This window comes from Stegodyphus dumicola, chromosome 1, assembly GCF_044657685.1.
Source record: "Stegodyphus dumicola isolate Sdum_Otavi_A_Nest chromosome 1, ASM4465768v1".
In the NCBI taxonomy this organism is placed as follows: Eukaryota; Metazoa; Arthropoda; class Arachnida; order Araneae; family Eresidae; genus Stegodyphus; species Stegodyphus dumicola.
The window spans coordinates 272,060,192-272,081,796 of NC_140768.1; the positions used below are offsets into that span (position 1 = coordinate 272,060,192).

Genomic DNA, 21,605 nt, shown 5'->3' on the forward strand with positions numbered 1-21,605 from the left:
GATATTTCAGTTCTGTTCTGTAGCCTTCAGTGTGTAATTTGAGTAAGATTTTGACCAATAATATCTGCTGCACATTTTGGCCCATCTGCTGAGGAAACGGTCATCTTGGCCTTTCATATTGGAGGCATTAACAGTAGGCCATTAATGTTTTCTATATGAAAGTATTTTGTGAGATGAAATCAAGTAATTCGAATTAATTTTCGTTTTTATTATGTTTTTGGTTTTTATAAAGCAGTATATAACTTCAGCAGACATCATGACTTGATGCTTTGCATAAATAATTAGAAAAATTCAAACTTTATGTACCTTTAATTTTAATAAAAAATAGCTCTATAGATTTTGAACAATAATAGCATGAATCTTCCTTGTGATGAGTTGTGATGAATTTTCTTGAAAAAACATGCATTTTTGTCATTCCTTGAAATACATTAATTTTCATTCTGCTAAAATTATTAAACATACATTAAATTTTCCTGTGTACACAAACTCCTGTCTGTGGAAACCTATTGTATCTTAACCTTTATAATAATGCTTGAAATAACAAAACAGAGGTTTAAAATTAATTGCAGGGGAAAAAATGAGAGAAAGAAGAAGAAAAAGGGACAGTCATTGCATTTATTTTATATTAAATTTCATTAGGCATCTTCTTTGATTAGTTAATTGTTATGACAAAGCTTAAAAAAGCTCTGCCGTAGGAATGATATTTGAACAGAAGACTTTTAAGGCAAACAAGCATGATTTCTTGTTACATGAGGGAAAAACAGCAAAAATCCAATGCGGATGACATTTAATTATGTTTTTTACTTAAAAGTTTAACTTTTTCCTAAAGTAAGTATTATTAAAATGTTTCATTGTGTACTGTATTGATTACTCTATTATGCTTCCTTAGGAAGAAATTTCAGCTCCTCCAGTTACAACACAAAGTTCATCTAGAACATCTTCTCCAAAACCCTTTTCAAAACCTAGGTCTCGTACAAATTCTGGAACTATCACTTTTGCTCAAGTAACTCATCCTCAACCACTACCAGGTATTCTATCAATTAATAAAAATCTTTCATGTAAAAGCTGTAAATATAGTCTTATTAACAAATATCAAAAAGAGTATTTTAGTTTGAAATTTTTTAAAAAAATTGATCTTCTAAAAAGTATTGAAGAATTTTAGTATCTGTGTGGAATATTTCAGTTATTGGGTATGACAATCATGCAGAGTTTCTGTTTTGAGAAGTCTCCTGAGAATCTCTTTTGATAACTAGGAAGAATCCATGAAAGTAAAAATATGTTCAGTAGCAGGGGTCTTTGATTGGCTTTCCAAATGGAAATTTGAGAAATTGTGCAGTTTAATTACAATCATAAGCAGTTATTAGAAATACCTTGCAGAGGTACTAAAATTCTTGAGTGTTTTAGCAAATTTGTATTTTAATTTTTAGACCTTTTCTGATTAAAGCAAATTTTGTTAATGTTTTTCAAACCTGATTCTTCTTATTATTATAGCAAATACTCCATTCCAAATGACTCAGCAGTCTAGTCAAGTTTCACTTTATGCACAGTCAGCCATGCCAGTGCAGCAGCCGTATGTGGTAAGTCAATCATTTATTCCCCAATTTAGTTTTTAGATTGTAGGGAAAAGAGCTAATATCAATAAACATTGAATTTTCAGAGTAAAAGGGCTCTCAGATATGAACTAATATATCATTAATTATTAATAATGTTAATGTTTACAATGTCATAGCTAGAAATCTTTGGCCCTTTAGCAAAACTTTTTACATATATATAAATATATATAATAAAAATTATGTAAATTGAAATTATAATTTAAATTAGCAATATCCCATTAACTCCTCATTTTAATTTGGGATACTTCCCCTTTATTCTAAAAATATTTAACCGCATGCCTAACCTTTCATAATATTTTCTAGACTGTGTCATATCGAGATTAAGCTCATCATATGGCTTTCACATAATGATGATGATGTAGCTAATTTGGAACTTAAACAAAAACTTTTCTCTTCATAAGCCTCTATATACACACTTCCTTTCTGCACCTCAGCGTAGTTGGACTGTTGCTTGCTTCTGTCTTCTTGCCATAAGCTATCAATTAGGCAAGCATTTTGAAATAGGCGTGAATTAAGAGTGTCAGGTTGTTAGTGGCCACAAATATCAATTGAATGAGTATCAAATGAATAGTCAGTCTGTCTCAGTTGTCAAGTTTGCTCTTCATTATGGATCTTAGCAACACAATCAATATATCTACATCATTACAAGTAAGTCTGCTTCATGACATCTAGTCTGATAAGAAGTCAAGTGCAGACAAACTCTAAAAAAAAAAAAAATTGTGGAGTTATAAAGTGTGTTAACAGGAAGGATTTGGGTCCACTCTTTAGTCTTTTCTTATGCATTTTAATTAATAATATACATATTTGTATATTCTTAGTTATTGTATTGTAAGGAATTGTTATAATTGTTTTAATATATTTCACCTTCAAATTTTATTTTCCAATCAACAGCTAATTAAAGCAGTTTTTAAGATTTTGCAGAACTAAATATAGTCCACAGACTGCTACAAGAAGTGGGCACTGAGTTGTTCTGCTTGCTCCTTTCATGAAATGTGCATGTGCAGTCTAATGTGCCAAATCAGCTTGTTTGAATTGAAGTAGCAATTTTTTGGGTACTTGCGGAAAATTCCATCGACTACAAGAGGTATCGCCAATTGCACCAAACAAAAAAAAAAAAAAAATTACTAATACAGTCAAATACCGAAAATCCGCCAACTCCTGAAATCTGCGTTGCCTCTCAAAATATAAACATTTAGTTTATAGGTTCCAGAAATCGCAACATGGAGTACGAAATATCAAAGAAAAAATACTTACTGGATAATGACGTCATAATTACCGAATATTAATGAGTCATAACGGAAATACCAAATTATTGACATCATGATAAGAGTTTTTTTCCTTCCAATCTGCACCGAGGTAAAAAGCAGACTCTTATTTCAAGTTCACGCTTCACATCGTTGTACTTTAAGAGCTTCGTTATTTCAGGAGATGGTTTAGTAATGTTGTTTTTTTTTCCCGGATATGTTGTGGATATATTAAGAATATTTTTAATTTCAGCACCTTTTAATACAATGACAGATAAGAAACGCACTCGTGATTTTACAACTTGCAACGTTTGAAAACGTAAACAGGTTGCATTGACGGCAATGAAAAAGTGGGAATTCTAAAGATGGAGGCAGGTGCTACTGCTTGGTTTATAGCAGAATCGTATGGAATTGCCACAAGTACTGTGTATGATATACAAAACAATAAAGAAAAACTGTTGAAATTTTACAGCAACAGGGATTTAACACCAGAATCCTAAACCGGAAATCTTTACATCAGGCGAAATCGGCAAACCTGAATGCTGTCTTTTACAAGTGGTTCCGGCAGTGGCGGAGTACCTATTTTAGGACTACTTCTGAAAGAAAACGGGAAGCAGATTCATGCTGATTTAAAAATAGAGGAGCCTAATGTAAATGAACAATATAATATAATCAGTTTATATCTGTAATAATAATTTAATGCATATAATTAATTATTGTATTAATGTGTATAATAATTTAATTAAATGTATCTAATATGCCTTATTTATTTTGCACTTTTAGTCTAAATATTATCTTTTCTGTCTTGGAATCCGCAAAATCCTAAAATCATTGCGGATTTCTGGACTTCTACTGTACAAGAAAAAACGTTCTATTCTTAATTTTCTTTCAAATTTATTATATTATCATTTATTTATATTTAATTTTTGGTACAATGCCATTGCTTCTCAGTTTTTAAATAAAGTGTCATTTTGTGGCCATTAACATATTTTTTTGAGGCCAGTAAGATTTCATAATTTTGGAAATATTCAACAGCATGCTCTTCTGTAGTAGGCAGGTCCCAAATTTTAATAATTTTTTTTTTCAACAGAGGAGGGGAAAAGGAGTCTTTATTTAAGAATAATAACTAACATGTGTAATCAAGGTCACACCAAACCCAAGGGTAATAACTAACACATGTAATCAAGGTTATACCAAATCCAGTGTGTTTGAAGACGACTTTTCCATTTTTGATGAAAAATTGCGTAGTTTGGCGTCTATTCTGTAATAGGCAAAAATGGTCGACGGGATTTTCCGTAACTACCATTTTTTGTTATTCTTTAATACCTTCTTACACTGAACTATAAAGAACATGGCAAAAACAAATGCAAAATTTATTATCACAAACAAAACAGGCTAGTTTTGATTAGATTGCGGACACGAATGTGATGATAATGTTAATATACTACAGACAGGCAAATTCATTTAAACAAAAGAATTGTTTATGCAACACTGGAATTAGCAACAAACAAGGTAGGCTGCTGTGGCTTTCAATTTTATATGTAATTTTTGTATTACTCAAAAAAAGGTATAAAACCTTTTTATAATTAATGACGTAATTTATTCATAAAATTTAATTATGTACACACTAAATATCAAAGATGGATTCAGTAACAAATTTATTGATTTATTAGTACGTTTCAGATATTCAAAAATCAAAAGTAATGGGCCCTTAGGAATTGCCTAATCTTGCATATATTTAGCTATGTTACTGAACGTATTGTATGTGATATGTGTATATATGTTCATACTTTGTTTGTAATAGGTTTAAGTGAAAATCAATACTTCAAAAAAGTTTTGAGGAATTTTGTAATGATATGGAGTTAAAAATTTAGTTCAGGCAGCATTTATTAAAATGTAACCTAAGTTTCAAAAAGAGAAAAGTTTTTAAAAATTCAAAACATTTTTAAAATGCTGAAGTGTGCTCAGTAATTGCTGCTATATATGTCTATGTTTATGCAACTATTAAGGGGAATAGGGATTCATATGTGGGGGTGGGGAGGAAGGAAATAGAACTTGCTAGAATTGAAGTATCTTATGTAATAATTGGGTTAATTCAAACCTCATAGATTATATTATTTAAAATATTAATGTATTTCAACTGTAAGCTGTATTTTAATATTTTACTTGCTGAATTTCACCTTATATCATTATACTTTTATTACTTTCTTTGTAACGGGCTGGCTGCATAGGTGTTTCCGTGGTTTTCCCCATGTGTAATGTGTATACGAGCCAGTTTCCCTTTAAAAGTCCTCCACGAAGGCAACCCTTCCCTTAAGCAGATAGCCCTCGAGGCTTTGCCATAATTAAATAACCTAACCTTACTTTCTTTGGTTTTCTTTAAAACTCTGAAATTTTAAATTATTAAAAATGTACATATTGTATTATTGAATCAACTATAAAATATATTGTAGTCCGATGTATAAATTATGTCTACTTTGTTGTAAACTGACATAATTAAAAAATAATTTCTTAATTCATACTTTAATCTCAGTTAATAATTTCTATAATTTAAATAGTAGCTTATACATAATTGAGGCAGTACCAAGCCACTCTGGAAACGGAACATCAAGAATATCACCTTCCTTATCTTAATCTGTTTCTTCTTTTTTCCATAACTCTCAGCTGTGTATAGTAGCATAGATGGTAGACCTTCAGAAGCTTTCTCGAAACTGATAAATACCAAATTCATAGACTTCCTTCTTCTAAAGTAACGTTTATTGTATTGAAAATAAAATGTACCTTTGTAAGGAAAATTGTGTTTCAACTTTCCTTACAAAGGAGGAGTTTTTACTAAAATAAAGATAACAAAGCTTAGTTATAAGATAAATGTATTTGGTTCATCTTCTAAATGTTTCCATAGCATGAAAATGTCATCTACATACCTCTTCCGCCAAACGGGGAGAAACATAGAGGATAGCAAAATCTTACAAGTTTTTGCATATAGGTTTCAGCCATAGGCAACACTGATACTCCCACAAAGAGACCTTGCTGTTTGTGTGTTTCTCTGTTGGCTCTAAGCACTGTAAACTTATGTATGCTATGAAAAACTTCATAAATGTTTATAGTAAACTTGGATGTAATTCTTAATTTCTCAATCAGGTTAAAACAAAAACATTTAAAATTCATATAAAGGAATAGACAAGAACAGTGATGATGAAGCTATCTATCTCAGTTCTAGCTGACAAAGCAGATGGGTCATCTGCAAATGCTTATGTACTTCTTTTATTCTGTTTGTGTTTAAACATGATTCCAGAGTGTCTACCTACTTTTATCTTGTTTCTAACTTCATTTTAGCTGTGTGTGCTAGTTAGTTTTTAAATGTGCATATGTTGTATTTAATAGCTGTTATTTGTTGCAATTGAAATGAAATAAAAATCTCAATTTGTGTATATGAAAATAATTGCTGTTCTTTATATATAATTTTAACAATGATGAATGTATTATATCATTAATTAATGTAAAAATCTTATCCATGTTTTAATAATTGAAGTAAATGCACATGCTGTATAACTACATGCTTTTATATCTTTAAAAGAAATTATGATTTTTATTTCATAAAGGCATATTCATTTTTGTTTCTTACACATTTCAATATAAAACATTAAGAGTAATTTTGTACTTTTTCATTTTCCCGGCTCTTTCATCAAATCATTTTTTGAGAGTTTTGCTTGAACATAAATTCCTGGTATTGCTATTTCAAGCTATATTTTACTTTTACTGTTATCATCACTTTCATTGTTCTCATGGATAACTTCTGAAATTTCATGTTTTGATGTTTCAGTGCCATTATTGATATTCATAAGAGTTAAGTAAGTGCAATTTTAATTCCAATTAAGATCTCTCTCTGAGTCATTCTGATATAGGTATTGCATCATTTCATTCTCACAGTTAGAAATTATGCAGTTTTAATTCCTTCTTTCCTTTTAAAAATAGTTTTGGATAAGTAATTTTTTTTTACTGTTTTCCATGCATAATTGAAAATAAAATGCGTCTAATGAATTTAGCTTTGATCCTAGTTCTCTGCCCCTTCCCTACAGTATGTTAGTCAACAGTAAGTTTTAAAAGTGTTTGAAGAGCCATTGAATCTTCACAAAACTCCTTAGTTCATAGGTTGCAAAACTAAAATACTTCCCAAAGACAGAAATACCTCTAACTTGAAGAGAAATATGCCTAAGAAAAAATTAAAATTAGACAAAAATACAGCCTTAGTTTGTTATGAATTTGGAATAAAACTCGATTGGTTTTGATGCGATCTGACGTAGGTACCTGTCTTCAAGAACGAAATATTTCATTGTATAAAATTTAATTTTTCTTAATTCAATCACTTCTTAATTTTCCCCCCTATTAAAACTGTCTCCCCATCTTCCTCCAAACTGTATTGAACTTTAAAAACTGTGTTTTTTAGTCACTGTAATTCTTTCAAATATCTCAAATCCTTTCAAATTCTTTCAAATGTTTCATCTACCATACAAAGGTGTCTCTCCCTTTACTAATTCCTTCAAATCAATGTCAGTAGCTCTTAATTGTTTTGCCGTACCCAGATAAATTAATGATTAAATTTGTAAAAAGTGATAAAAGTAAGATATATGAAACTTATGCTTAAAGTAATAAAATATTATGTCATGAATATGCAGCTTGTGCTTATAAATAATCTATTAGCATATTATAAATGTTAAAAATATAATTAGTCATTTCTCTCTTATGAAAACTCATAAACTCTGTTTTATTCAAGTAATGAACAAACTTATATTTTATTTATGATTACTTTTGTTTATGGTGTATAGTTATAATTGTGATAAATATTTACATTTTAGACTTCTGCACCATTTCCAGCATATCCACCTCAAATATCAAGTCCTTTTCAAGTTCCACAAACTCAGTTTCCTATGCATGGTATTTCAGGAGTGATGCCATCTATTCCTACAAGTATGGCAGATGCTCATCTACCATTACTTATTACTGAAACCCGAAGTCAAAATGCTGAAGTGAGATTAAGTTTGTCAAAGATAACTGATAAAGTGGACTCTGTTATTCAAAAGGTGTGAATTATATTACCTAAGTTCAGAGTTCATTACTGAATATGTGGTTGGGAATAGATTTTAAATCCTCTCTGCCAGCACAGAGTTTTTGATTTTTTTTTGTCAACTGTTATATTTAATATCAGTTGCTCATTTCAATAAATTAATTAATATTGTTGCTGTTGGAAAATGGCAGTCATTGAGCCAAGTAATTTGTTTTGATAACTTCTTAGTTTGTAGTATAACTGTGACTCTTAATTAAAAAAATTAATTTGAATTTTAATTGATTTTTTCTGTTTTTTGTGGAATTGTGGTGATTCTATTAAGCTTCAGGTGAATGGTTATTCTACAAATAAAATATTAAATTGCATATAATCAAGGTTATAATCATATATTTACAATGAGATTGTTTTTCAAATGTGACATAAAAATTAACATAATTTCTACTTTTTTCAAACTTTTCATTTTTTGAAATATAATAGTGATATGAATATCTGAAATAAAATCTATGCTATTTAAATAATGTTTCATAAGAATTTTTATAGTTATTTGAGTTTTAACCTTGGTATTAAATTGTATTCATTTTATATTCTAGATAAAAAGGCCTTTTTTTTTTTTTTTTTTTTTACCGGGTATTTCATATTGAATGGGACAAAAGGAAAGCATACTTGTGAATGCTGTAATTACTTTATTTTGATAAATCAAATTTAACTACTATAACTATAGTTATCTCAGTTTCTACAAATGTTTTATGTGTGCCCCTCCAGTGACATGGTAAATATCTGTGTGGTATTCCAGTTCCTGCCACACTTGTGATAGAATATCCTTTCTTAATGATTCAAGCACTTCAGTTATCCACTGCTTCACTTGCTGTAAGTCCTGGGGAAATGGAGGCACAGAGACTTGACGTATCTGAGGATCTCAGTGGCCAACAAAGCAATGGCATATCATTTGATCCAGTACCGCTAATCCAGTGATGGGGCAGACTATTTTTCAGGTACTGGTGTCCATTTTCATGCAAATGTGGTGGAGCACCATCTTGCTACAGAATGAAGGCAGCCGCTTCCTCCAAATGAAGGAACAACCATTCTTATAACATATCTTGGTAAATGTGCCCGTTAATTGATTTTTCCACGGAGAAAAAAAGACCAAAAGCACAACTGTTGAAAATGGTGCAGAAAATATTCACTTTTGCAGAATCATGCTCATGTTCCCTTACACCATGTGATTTTCCTTGCACCAAAATTTCAAATTATGGTGATTCATATGCCAGAAATATGAAAATTGGCCTCATTCATAAATGCAAATCTGTTAGTGAAACCATCTACCTCCAGCTTGTCTTGCAGATTCTTACAGAAAGCTTTACACAATGATGTGCTGGAAAGTTTTAAAGGCTGTACCATCTGTAAGGTGTATGACCAGAATTGTAGATATTTCTGTAATGCATGCCACACCATTATATGAGGCACATTGAGTTCAGAACTCGCACCCTGCGTTGGTTTTGTTAAAACTTAAGTTTTCGTACTTCGTAAAAATGTTTCATGAATTTTTTCAACCATTTCACTTTTGGCTTCTGTTCAGCCTGGGCTGGTTCTCTTACACAAGCCACCTGTGTGCTAAAAGTACTTCATGCACCATCTAATGTTGTGTGGATGCAGTAGCTCTTTGCCAAAATTTGTGCAAAAATGCCTTTGAATGATGATAAATGATGAGTTTTGGCGTATTCCAAAACACAGTGGGCTTTTTCTTGCATTGCTTCTAGCTATTATTTTGTAAGTGGAAGATTATTTGCTGTTGCCAGATAAAACTTGTATCATTGTAAATTCAGAATTAATTTGTTTAGGCTTAATAAATCAATTACAGAACTTGTACTGTGGTATTCTTTTTATCCCATCCAGTATGAAAAATCACATATTTAGAATATCTTAACATTCCATATGAAAAATAAAATGCAAAAAGTAATTATTCTGAAATATTATTCTGTGATTAGAAAATATGAAAAAATATCTGAAATTTGCAGTTTTATTTGTTAATCAGAGCATAAAAATCTGATAACATGAAATCTCAGAAAACTCCTCAAAATCTTAAAATTTTTGTCACAGTACCCATTGAAATTTATTTTAAATTTATTTGTGAATTTTATTGTGGAATTTTTTATTGCACATTAACATTTTTTTTTTCAATCTATCAATTGACTCTGGTATTATTTTGAAGCAATATTGTATGATTCCTGTAAATTTTCTATGTAATAATGTGATGGCTCAGGCAGTATTACATATAAAATCTAGCTTAACATAATTGTGCCCTAATTATTATATTAACTTAAATTTTATTATTTCAGTAGTTTAAATATTTTAAATGCACTAAGTTAACCACTTCTTAGCTTGCAGTTGTGTAAAAAAGTAGAACTCGCATTAATGTATCAATATTTTTTTAATGTATGTGTTAATAATTTCTGCAGATCTGAGAAAAAAATTCAGTTTTTTTCCTTATTATCTACTTTATTTTGAAATTACAGGTTGATGATTTACGCCTGCAACAGGGTAAATCAACTGGTTTGAGTCATATGCATTTTATGGAAGGTACTATTCTTCTTCAAAATATTCAAAGAATTATCCAGGTAATGTTACTAATATCTTAGTCATTTATTTGGAGTATGTGTGTATGTGTATTAATCGTAATGTATGTGTATTTAATTTTGAAGGAGAATCAACAACTAAAGGAGGATGTTGAAATAAGAAATTCTAAAATACAGGCCCTCAATGAAAAAATCTGTGATCTCTTGCAAAGAAATCAAAGGTTGTTAAATCATATTATTTTAATTGCTTATAACGTGTAGTTTTTTAAAATTGTTGATATATTCTAGAAATATTTATCACAATAAAATAGATTTCTGAAATCTACTAATATTTTAAAGTTAAATTTCTCTGTTTAAATAAGTTTTTTTTTTATAAAGTAGTGACTTGTTTTAATATGTAGATAATAATTTATATAAAAAAGTGAATAACAAATCAAAAGTTAAAAAAAATTTTGAATGCATTATTGAAGCATGAAAACATCTTTCCATAGCTGTAGGTTTCAGAAAGTAGTTTTTATTTGAAGGTTAAAGAATTCAAAATCATTATGTACTCAATGTTTGACACTAAAACGTTTTCTTTAAATGTAGTTAATATCTTAATAAAGCTTCTGAATTAACAATAATATTTATATGCTTATCTTATATCTTATAACAAACTTAAATTGTTTAATAGAAATTGTCCACTCCGCTTTACATATGTGAACTAGAACAGTTCTTTTCTTAATAGCCTTTATTTTAAATTAACCTGAGCAGAAAATAACTCTGTGTTTAAATGCAGAATCTTTTTTAAGTTATTCAAATTTGAAATATTTAATTTAACTATTTAATTTCTTAATAGCCTTAATGCAATGATAGATTTTCACCAAAACTTACATTTTATAGATTTATGCATATTTGTAGACCATGAAAAATATAAGTCTTATGAGCTTCAGTTGCATACTATGTTATATGCTAATGTAAAATTTGTTTTTAAAACAGACTAGTAAAAGTTTTAATAAAAAGATATATGTTAAGTTGCTCATTTTTTAAGTATAGCTTTAATGTATATAAATTCATCAATATTAAAATGCTGAAATTACGAGTTGTTATTTTCATCACATCTGTTAAGAAAATTTGGAATAAACTGAGATATTTATTTGTAACATCTTATTATAATATTTGCTTTGTGCCTGACTGTTTTGTGCCTAATATTTGTTTTGTGACTGTAAGTCTGTATATATTATTATGTATATCTAATATAGGTTTTTTGAAGAGAGCACTAATATAATGGAGCAAAGGAAAGATTCACTTCAGGCTGCAAATACACAATCTCATGTGAAATTACTCAGTTTAGAGGAAGAGAAGGTAATAGTAATTAGATGGATTCTTTTACGCATAATAAATAGTGTCTCTATGCAGTCTTAGAACTGTATTAAAAATAAATGATGCTTGATGAAAGTAAACAAAATTATCATTTATTTTTTTTACCCATATTCTTTTTACAGTGGGGTCAATTGATTAAAAGCTGCTGAATACTAGTAGTTCTAAGTTCAAACTCAAGCAAATGGGCAAATGGGTTGGCTGTAAGGTCTTTGTGGTTTTTTTCATGTTCAGGGAGAATATGAGCCAGCTTTCTTTAGAAAATCCTCCACAAAGGCATCATGTGCTTTTCCATACTCAAATAACCTAACCTAACATTTTAACTATATTATGGCTCTTTGATACATCTGAATACTTTTTTTAGAAGCCAGTCTACCAAAATATCCAAAATGAAATATTTGACAGCTAAGCAAATGAAAATAGAAAACTTTTTTATAAGTGGGAATACTCTTTAATTCTTTTATTCTGTGTTGTAAATAAAAGAAAAGAAAAGGAAAAAGAGAAGAAAAAGAAAAGAAAACAATAGCCTGATTGAATGATTTGATTTTCTAGTCTAACAGAATAGATACTATCTAGAAATGAATCTGCTGCTTCTTTGTAGAACTTGGAGTCTCCATTTCAAGCAACATTATTCTTGACCGTTATATATATATGTAATGATAGCATAACATATTTGAATAATCAATTATATCTTTTAGAATGAGGAATTTGCAGATACTATTTTACAGAAATCCAACTGAGGAATAAATGTTCCATTGAGGTTAGTAGCATAGTCAAATATCCTGTATGACTAATAAATGTAATAACATTTATTAGTCAAATTTGGAAGTATTGATGTATAAGACACTAAGATGTAGAATGCACAGAAATGCTGATTGTGTAGAGATATTTGGTGCTCAGAGCATCCATCCATTTTGAAGAATAAACAGTTGAGCCGGATTAAATTCCTTTTATTTATTTAAATTCCCATTTTGTGGCTGCAATTCACTTGCCCTTCTACTCGTGCCTATTAAAGAACGTTTACAATTTTGATACTGGGGCGATAAAAGCATGATTGCAGCAGCATCTGAACAGCATGAAAGCATAAGCGAGAAGAGAGTGAGTGTGGCAGTAGTAATGCAGAGGAAGAAGGGGGGAGGCAAAAGTTTCAGTTTTAAAGTTTTAAGTTTTGGTTTACTATTTGGTGATTGGTCAAGAGGCATCTGCATTAAGTGTTACGTAAAATAACATGATTAATTTGAATGCTAGTTTTTCTCACATATGTGTGTGGACAAATTTAGTCATTGCTGTGTTGTATTTGAATGTTAATGTTCACTACTCAATTAAAAATATATATATAGATCTTTGGAACGTTAAAATGTATTTCTAATTTATCATGTTAAATGCTATGCCTTGCTATGCCTATTAAAATTAATGTTTGAAATAGAAATTTTTATGTTTATTTTCTCCCTTGCCTAGCAGGTTTAATTAAGGATGATCTGTTAAAGTTTGGACATTTTGTTAAATGTCCTTTTGTACATGAAAAAATTTTTAACTTAAATATCTATGTTTATCTGCTGTTAACTTAATGTAGCCTTCAAAAACGAACACTAGATGTTTTACTCAAAAGCCAATGGATGTACTTGAAATCATTAAACAGTGGTAGTACAGCCCATAAGATTTGCATAATAAAAATGAGTTAAATTTCTTGCACCAGTTCATTAATAATTACCAATTGTTTTCAAACTAAATGCTAAATCCTTTTCCTTATAAGTCCACCAGCAGTTGATCGATAAAATCACTGAGCAGTTGCAGTTCCAACCTGGTTCGATTTCAGGTGAGTGGGCTGATTGCATGGGTGCTTTCGTGATTTTCACCATGTGTAATGTGTATACGAGCCAGTTTCCCTTTATTAGGTAGAAAGCCCTAGTGTTCTTTGGGTAATCAACTAAACCAAGCCAACTCTTCCTTATAAACACATTTTCCATGTGTAGAACAATCAGTGTCTAAACTTTATAACATTAAACTTGAAATAAATACTTAACCGTCTCAGAGGCAGTTGGGTTCTCACAAATATCAATCACAAGAAACCCTGCATTTCAAATTAACTGTAAATCCTTAATGAATTGGAAAAAAAAAGTAAATTTTTGTTTATCACTGCTGTTATTATGTAGGCATAAGTAGTAATCAAGAGTTTTTTTCATTTATGTATGAAAATCTCAATTGCATTTTTATTACCTTTGATGTATACAGCGAAATATAAAAATTCTGCCAATATCTGAGCCTTTCGCATGTCAACAGTGAAATGCAAAGAGGTTTGGCAGTTTTGGGCAAGGTTAAGCAATTATTGGTGACAGATTTCCTTTTTTAGCATTGAAACAAGCTACCATATCTTATTTGCAGCTTGCTTTTAAGCATTTTTATTACCATCACAAAATAAATATTTTGCTGGAAGTTGCTCATGTGGTACCTATAACTTAGGATTAACCCTGTGCCCTTTTAATTGAGCAAGATTAGGAGTGATTAGAATTTTGCTTATCATCTGTCAACAAGGCAGCCACCATAATGTGCACACGTGCAGAAAAGTTAGCAGCCTTATACCACAAGCCAAGCCAAATTCAGTGTACTTTGATCTATTTTTTTCTCGTGAGATTTTAATCAACTAAACTAAAGTAAATTTTACTATTTCTTAGTTACCAAATGATGAAGTGTCTGCCATTTAACTCTTCTAGAAAAAGGAATTGTAACTGATTTTTTTTTTTTTTTTTTTAAATAGCCACAATTATATTTTTTTCAAATAATTACAATTTAACAATTTAAGCAGTAGTGGGTTAGGATTGTTTCATTAGAGTTGACACTACTATTTTAGGCTGCGTTTTATGGCAACATTTATGTTTTAGGATAACTGTTGCCTCATTATTAGAAAAAAATTGGAATTTTTAACTTTAGTTATAACAAAAAATATTATTTTTTTCACCATATTATGGTAGGGCAAATTCTGAATAAATGAATAATTTTCCTACAAATATTGGGGGATAATAAATCCACAATAACAATACTATTTGATCGGTTAGAAAATAATGATTTAGTTTAATTTAAGGGGAGAAGGATTCAAATTGGAACATCCTACAATGTTAAAGCAAACTACTGTAAACAAGTGCTTTGGGAGAAAATGTCAAACATATTTTCTGTATACCTTTTAAACTTGTCTTTATATATATAATATATTTAACATATATTTCTCTGTGAATAAATTTAATATATATTTCTCTATACAAAAAAATATTGAAAAGTAACTGCTTTTACTGCATTTTGAGTTTATCTGTACTTTTTTTCAAATATAAATATATCCATACAACCTCAACTCCCAAACGGTGCAGAATTTTCACCTACTGTATTTCCTTATATCTCTTTATATTTAATATCAGTCTTTATTTGTATGTCTTAATAATCAGTCATGTATGTGAAGTTCTTTGTTAAAAAATTATATATATTTCAGGCTAAGCTTTCATCTGAATTAATAAATGCAACTGCGAAATTAAAAAATGTGGAGGCTGATCTTCTTAGGCATGAGAATCAAGAAAAGGAGTTGCAGCAGAAATTACTAGAATCAGAGAGAGAGTTTAAAGAATTAAAAGACAGACAGAATATAAATAGTAAGAAAGATGCATGTTTTCAAGCAACTTAAATGATTGTGGAAAAAATATCTAGTTAAGCATTGATTACATAATTTTAATGAATATTTCTTAGAATTAATTGAAAAAAAATTACAGAGCTATTACAGAAGATTCAATAGGTTTTAAGCCTAACATACTTGTATATAATAAGTGAGCAAAATTGTATATTTAATTTTGTTTTTAGTATGATCATTGACTTTAATGCATCCAGTTTTTTATCAAGTAAACATCATATTCCAATGAGGGGGGGTCTAAAAATTCAGAAATAATTCCTGAATGGCAACTTTTACATCATCATTGTTGTTGTAACATGAACCAACCAAGTATTGCTTTGATATTTGAAAAACAAAATAAATCTGAGTGTTTTTAGATTTTATATTATGCCCAAAGGGGATGTTTATTAACATTTTGTGTGTTACCTTTATTTATTCAATATCATGTTCTTTGATAAACCATAAAATTCAGTCCAACAGCAGTATTACAAAACAATTTTAAAAAAAAGCGTTTCTTTAGAATTTCTGATAGACAGTCTTGTGCACTAAAGATAAAAATGCCCCCCCGGTTCAATATTGCCATTACTCGCTTTAAAATCATTCAGTTTGTTTATCAAACATTTGTTAAATTTTTTCAAAATATGAAATTGATAATAAAATAAATTCCGGTTTCTGGTTTCCATATGCCTATATTCGAGTGGAGGATTACATCATTCAAAATTTGATGGTTCTAGGTACCTTTGTTTTATCACAGCACAGCAAATATAATACATTCATGCAGATTCTTTGTTATTTAATTTCTGAAAATAAAATACAGGGGGATAATATTTAATGGCAACAATTTGAAAAGAGATATGCTACTTCTAGTGATTTGACGCAAAATGCTATAACAAAATCAATAGGCCTTCTGGGCTAAAAAAAATATCAGTTGGAACCAAATTAAGGCTGTAGAGGGAATAGAGTGAGAAGGCTGGAAACTAGAATATATTGCTGAGTAGCAATCTGGGAAATCTAACCTCATATATAGGTGCACTGTCATATAAAAATTATAGCCTTTTTTTGACTTAACATAAACAACTTACATTAAAAGAAATGTTTGTAATTTAATAGAAATAAACAAATAAATATTAATTTTTTTTTTTTTTTTTTTTTTTTTTTTTTTAAATTTTGATACCCTTTAGATCATAATTGTTCTTTATTTCATAAATTACGGTTTCATATTTTTAATTTTATAATTTCTTCATGCCATCTTACCAGATTTAAACTGATGATCTATAATCCGTAAAAATCGATAATCCAGAATCGCCGAAGTCCCGACGAGTCCGGATTAACGACTTTTGACTGTATTTATAAATAATAAATATCTTTATTGGGATTTCTTACCAAAAGTAGTACTAGAGAATAAACAGTTAGTTCAATTTTTCTTCATTTCATTCATCCGCATTTGAGGTGCTAATCTAATATATGACTTTGGCATTAACTGGTTTTTATGTGAATGTTTTTTTTTTTTTTTTTTTCACTGACTCAGCACCGATGTTTTTTTTTTTTTTTTTTTTTTTTTTTTAGTTTGGGAAGATTATCACGTGTTGATTTCACATATTCCTTAACTTTTGTATATGTTTCTTCTAAAGTAATGTTCAGTTGTGATCAAGTCACTTTTGAGTGACACTTTACCTTGTCCAGAAAGGCAGTACACCTTTGATGGTGAGACAGATGTAGAATAACTTATACTTATGCATTTATGAAAATTTACTGTTGTTATGGCATCTTCTGCCAAGAACTTAATCAGCAAAAAACTTCTGATGTTTTTGATATTCACAGTCATTTCTGACTAATAACCATTTACACCCTTTCCCAAAATCAAGTGATAATTACCAGTGATCCATGCATTTTTTAGTGAAAGAATATTACAATGCTTTAACTGTGTTTTATTATTCTAGAAGTTTTATAAATCATTGTTGCTTAACAAGTAAATCATAGGTTCGAAAATCTGAGCCGACACTTTTTAAAAGCACCAACATTTATTTTCACGCCATTTCTTATTCTACAAAATCTTAAATGCAACTAACTATCAAACAGAAAAGCAGACATAGACGTAATGATGCATCTGAGCACGTGATCCTCATGACAAACGAATTCTTTAGGGTTGACACAGAAAGGCAGTGTGTCGCCACAATTCTCACACCTTTTGAGTGGATGGCTACACACTCAAAACATAAAACTTACATCAATATAAATGAGATTTATATAACAAACAAAATTACTTAATACTTAAATCATATTACTTGAAAACAAAATTAATACTGATGACTAATACAACAATAATAGCACAACAAAATAAATCATAATAACTCAAAGACAGGAATTACATTATTCGCGATTTTACAACTCTACCACTACTGGTGGTGAAAGGAACTTGATCATTTTGAGTATTATCTATTATATTATCCAGTTCCAATCTAAACAATCTCTGTATTGGTCTCAAGAACTCTGAATTATTACTTTTTACAAGAGCAACTCTTATGTTGCCATCTCGACCAGGGATGACCCAAATAACGCGTGCTAAATTCCAATATGCACGTTTTTTATTTTGATCCTCCAGCAAGACAATTTCTCCTACAGAGAGAGGTTTATTTTTTTACAAAAATTTCTGGTAGACTGCTGTCTTAACTGCCTTAGATACTCAGAGCGAAATCTCACTCTTAACAATTCTCTCATTCGCTGGAGATACTTCGCTCTTCTACTCAATTTTCCTTTGTCCACATTGTCAATATCAGGTACACCCTACTGTGGAGTTTCACACAGAAATTTTTCTGGTGTTAAAGGCAAGGGATCTTCATTATCATCAGGCATGTACGTAAGTGGACTTGAGTTGACAATTCTTTCACAATCACACAAGATGGTTAGTAACTCTTCATAACCAAGAGAAGCACGACCTAAAAATTTTCTTAATATTTATTTTACAATTTGTATTAAACGCTCCCACCATCCACCCCACCAAGCGGCGGATTGAGAATTAAATTTCCATCGTATTCTCTTTTCAGCAGTCTTAGAGCAGAGGCAGTCCCAGTCAATGGTTTGCAGAACTCTCTCTGCACCCATAAAATTTGTCCCATTATCGGAAGATATGGTGGTAGGGCGTCTACGACGTGCGATAAAACGCCTTAAAGCTTGAAAAAATGCTTCAGTTGTTAATGAGGTAACCAGTTCCATATGGATAGCACGATAAACCGCACAGGTGAAGAGCACAATATACGATTTTCGTCTATCCTTTAAATGCAAGGGTCCTGCAAGATCACATCCTACGATTTCAAAAATGGCTGAATCACGAACCCTATCATTTGGTAAAACGCCTGGGACTGTCTCTACTCTTTTAGCCTTAAATCTCTGACATGTTACACATTTTCTTATACCGTTCCTTATAGTTTTACGTGATTTCAAGATCCAGTATCTTTCTCTTAAATGCGACATCAATAATGTAGTACCTGCATGCAACAAATCTTTGTATGCACTTAATATCAATAATTTGACTACTGGATGTTCAGAAGGTAATATGATGGGGAACTTAAAGCTGTTAGAGTCGTCATGATAAGCAATATTAGTCTTAGCTCTTATTAGACCCTGACTATCGACGAATGGTCTGAGTCGCCTTATCATCTGTTTCACCATTAAATGACTCTTTTTGTATTAATAGCATTAACCTCAGCGTATGGTACAATTTTAGAGGGGCAGCGTATGAAGTACACCAGTTCATTTTTCGAGCCTCTGCTTCATGTTTGAAACTATTTAATTTTATATATGGCATTAATAAGGTGATTCGTCATAGTAAAAATGATATAAGAAAAAGAATAACAGAAAAAAAGCAGTAAAGATGGAAACTATGAATTTTTAATTAATTCAAAAAGTGGATGCACTGGAAATGTAATATAAAGTTAAATAGTATTCTGCATTATTTTTTGTATGAAAATTATAAGAACATAAATCAAATTTACAAATTATAAATATTTTGTAAAGAAAAGTTCGGTAAGTAATAAATTTCACAAATGAAAAAAATTGAAAACCTTTTGCTATTTTAATTGTCCGATTGTCCCTGTTCACTGCAGCAGGGTTTGAAAAGTTGTACTGTCTTGCCCAGATGATTTTTGCAGGTAAACATAGAAAACTCAGAATATTTTATGGTAGTGTAGTTACTCTTCATTCTACCGCACTCAGCGCAGCGTCCTTTGATCTTTTTTGCAGGTGGTTCCTCGTCCCTTTCGGCCGTCTTGTCCGCTTCTGTTGTTACCAGCCTTCTAATAATAGCTTTGGAATACAACAAGAGAAATAGCATTTTCAGACGATTCTGAAGATGTGGTTTCATCAAAGAAGTAGCTAGAGTTTTCAAAAAATATCTTCTAAACTTGATGTTTGCATCAGGTTTGGAGAAGTTCAAGAGTTTATGCCCGCTACGTTTAGCAGTGCAAAAAATATTGCCATTGCCCATCTCTTGGTTTTTTCGGGTGACAGTGAAATTACTACAGAGTTGGTCTACGGTATCAACTCCGCCTTTACATTTGTTATAATCCAGGATTATTTGAGGTTTATTCCTTTCCTGGTCAATTTTGTCATCATCGTGTAAAGTACTGAGCAGTATTACACACTTATTTTTTTTCGTTGCATATGAAGCAATTGTCATATCCTTTTGAAAACCAAACAGTGAACTGCCGACTTCTGGTTTTTGATGGCTGGAATTCATTTAGAATTTCGTTTTTATTTTTTTCCAGCATGCCCACAAGTGCTATACCTTTGGTAAGAAGATATTGAGTTAGCGGGTAGCTTGTATACCAATTACCGGTCGTCAGGTTATGGTTGGAACCTTCGTATGCAGCAGTTAGCCTTTTGACAATGTCAATACTTGAATTAGAAGCCTCGTAAGGTCCTGGGGGTTGATTGCCATAGTAAATTTCAAGCTTCAATGTATAAAATGTTCGTGAGTCAACAACTGCAAAATTTTCAGACCATACTTCGCGGGCTTGTTGGGGATGAATTGAATAAAAGAGCACCTCCCGCGAAAGGGTTCCACCTTCTCGTCGATTGTGAGTTCGTCACCTGGTGTATAAAAGTTTTGACAGTTCTGATTGAAAGATTCAAAAAATTATCTTAGTGCAGCAATCTTATCAGTTTTTCTTCGCACATACCTTGTGCCTTTATCATCGAATCTAATAGCAGCACACAGGTTTCTGAATCGCTTGAGACCCATGACTCCTTACAAAATTTCAATTCCAGTACCGTGCTTCCTCCAAATTGAGTTTTGACAGTTTTTTGCATCCTAATAAGAATAAAGTTCTTAAAAAAGCCAACATTTCTGCTCTGATAGTATCATACATGCATCTCTTTGAGATGTTTTGGAGATCATCTGCTGTCCTGTTACATTTGAGATAAATATTTGTATATTGTATGATAGCATCAATCATATTTGTATTTATTATTTTTTGAAAAGCAGAAAGCTCATCATTTATATCATCACAAGTTTTGGCACTTGGGCATATTTTTTTCATCAAATTTTTTCGAGGCCTTCTGGCGAATTTGCTCTTGAGGGGAACTTTATTCCACTTATAAGTTTCCTTTTCTTCTTTCAGAAACTTTCCTCAAACTTTCTTCTTTTTTGTAAATTGTTTTTATGAAAAAGTCCTCATATTTTAAATCACTCATGTCATTTTCAATATCACTAAAATCGTCATTTGTTGGGGAAACATCATTTGAGGAAGGAAAATGAGGATGTTTAGAAACATTTCCCTCAATTTCTGAGTCACTTTCATGATCAGAATGTTCGATGACTTCCGATTCATTGACATCAGATGCGTTATCCTAATTGTCGGAGTCTTCATCAACTGAGATTTCTTCTAAAATGCACAAATAATCTTCAGGAGGTACAATATTCTTTCTGTACATACTTGGAGGAGCGGCGTACTGCGTTCGCCTACACGACATGTTCACAATAACTGCTTTCGGAAGGAAGGCGAAAACCAGACTGACCAAAAATACCAGGTGCATTGCACTCATGGAATGTTTCTAGGAGGGTAGAGGAATGGAGGAAGCTCAGGAAGAGGTTGTCTAAAAATT

The 21,605-nt window shown here is 30.8% G+C and overlaps 1 protein-coding gene across 7 annotated transcripts in view; it reads left to right on the forward strand.

The window, feature by feature from the left end:
* Positions 1–21,605, forward strand: part of LOC118180898 (FK506-binding protein 15-like) — a 138,686-nt gene that overhangs the window by 59,838 nt on the left and 57,243 nt on the right. For all 7 annotated transcript variants that reach the window (XM_035349966.2, XM_035349965.2, XM_035349968.2 and 4 more), the window contains exons 14-20: positions 890–1,028; positions 1,492–1,577; positions 7,714–7,938; positions 10,436–10,537; positions 10,622–10,716; positions 11,737–11,839; positions 15,333–15,489. In XM_035349966.2, the coding sequence (XP_035205857.1) occupies positions 890–1,028; positions 1,492–1,577; positions 7,714–7,938; positions 10,436–10,537; positions 10,622–10,716; positions 11,737–11,839; positions 15,333–15,489 (907 nt within the window). The remainder of the gene's footprint in view (positions 1–889; positions 1,029–1,491; positions 1,578–7,713; positions 7,939–10,435; positions 10,538–10,621; positions 10,717–11,736; positions 11,840–15,332; positions 15,490–21,605) is intronic.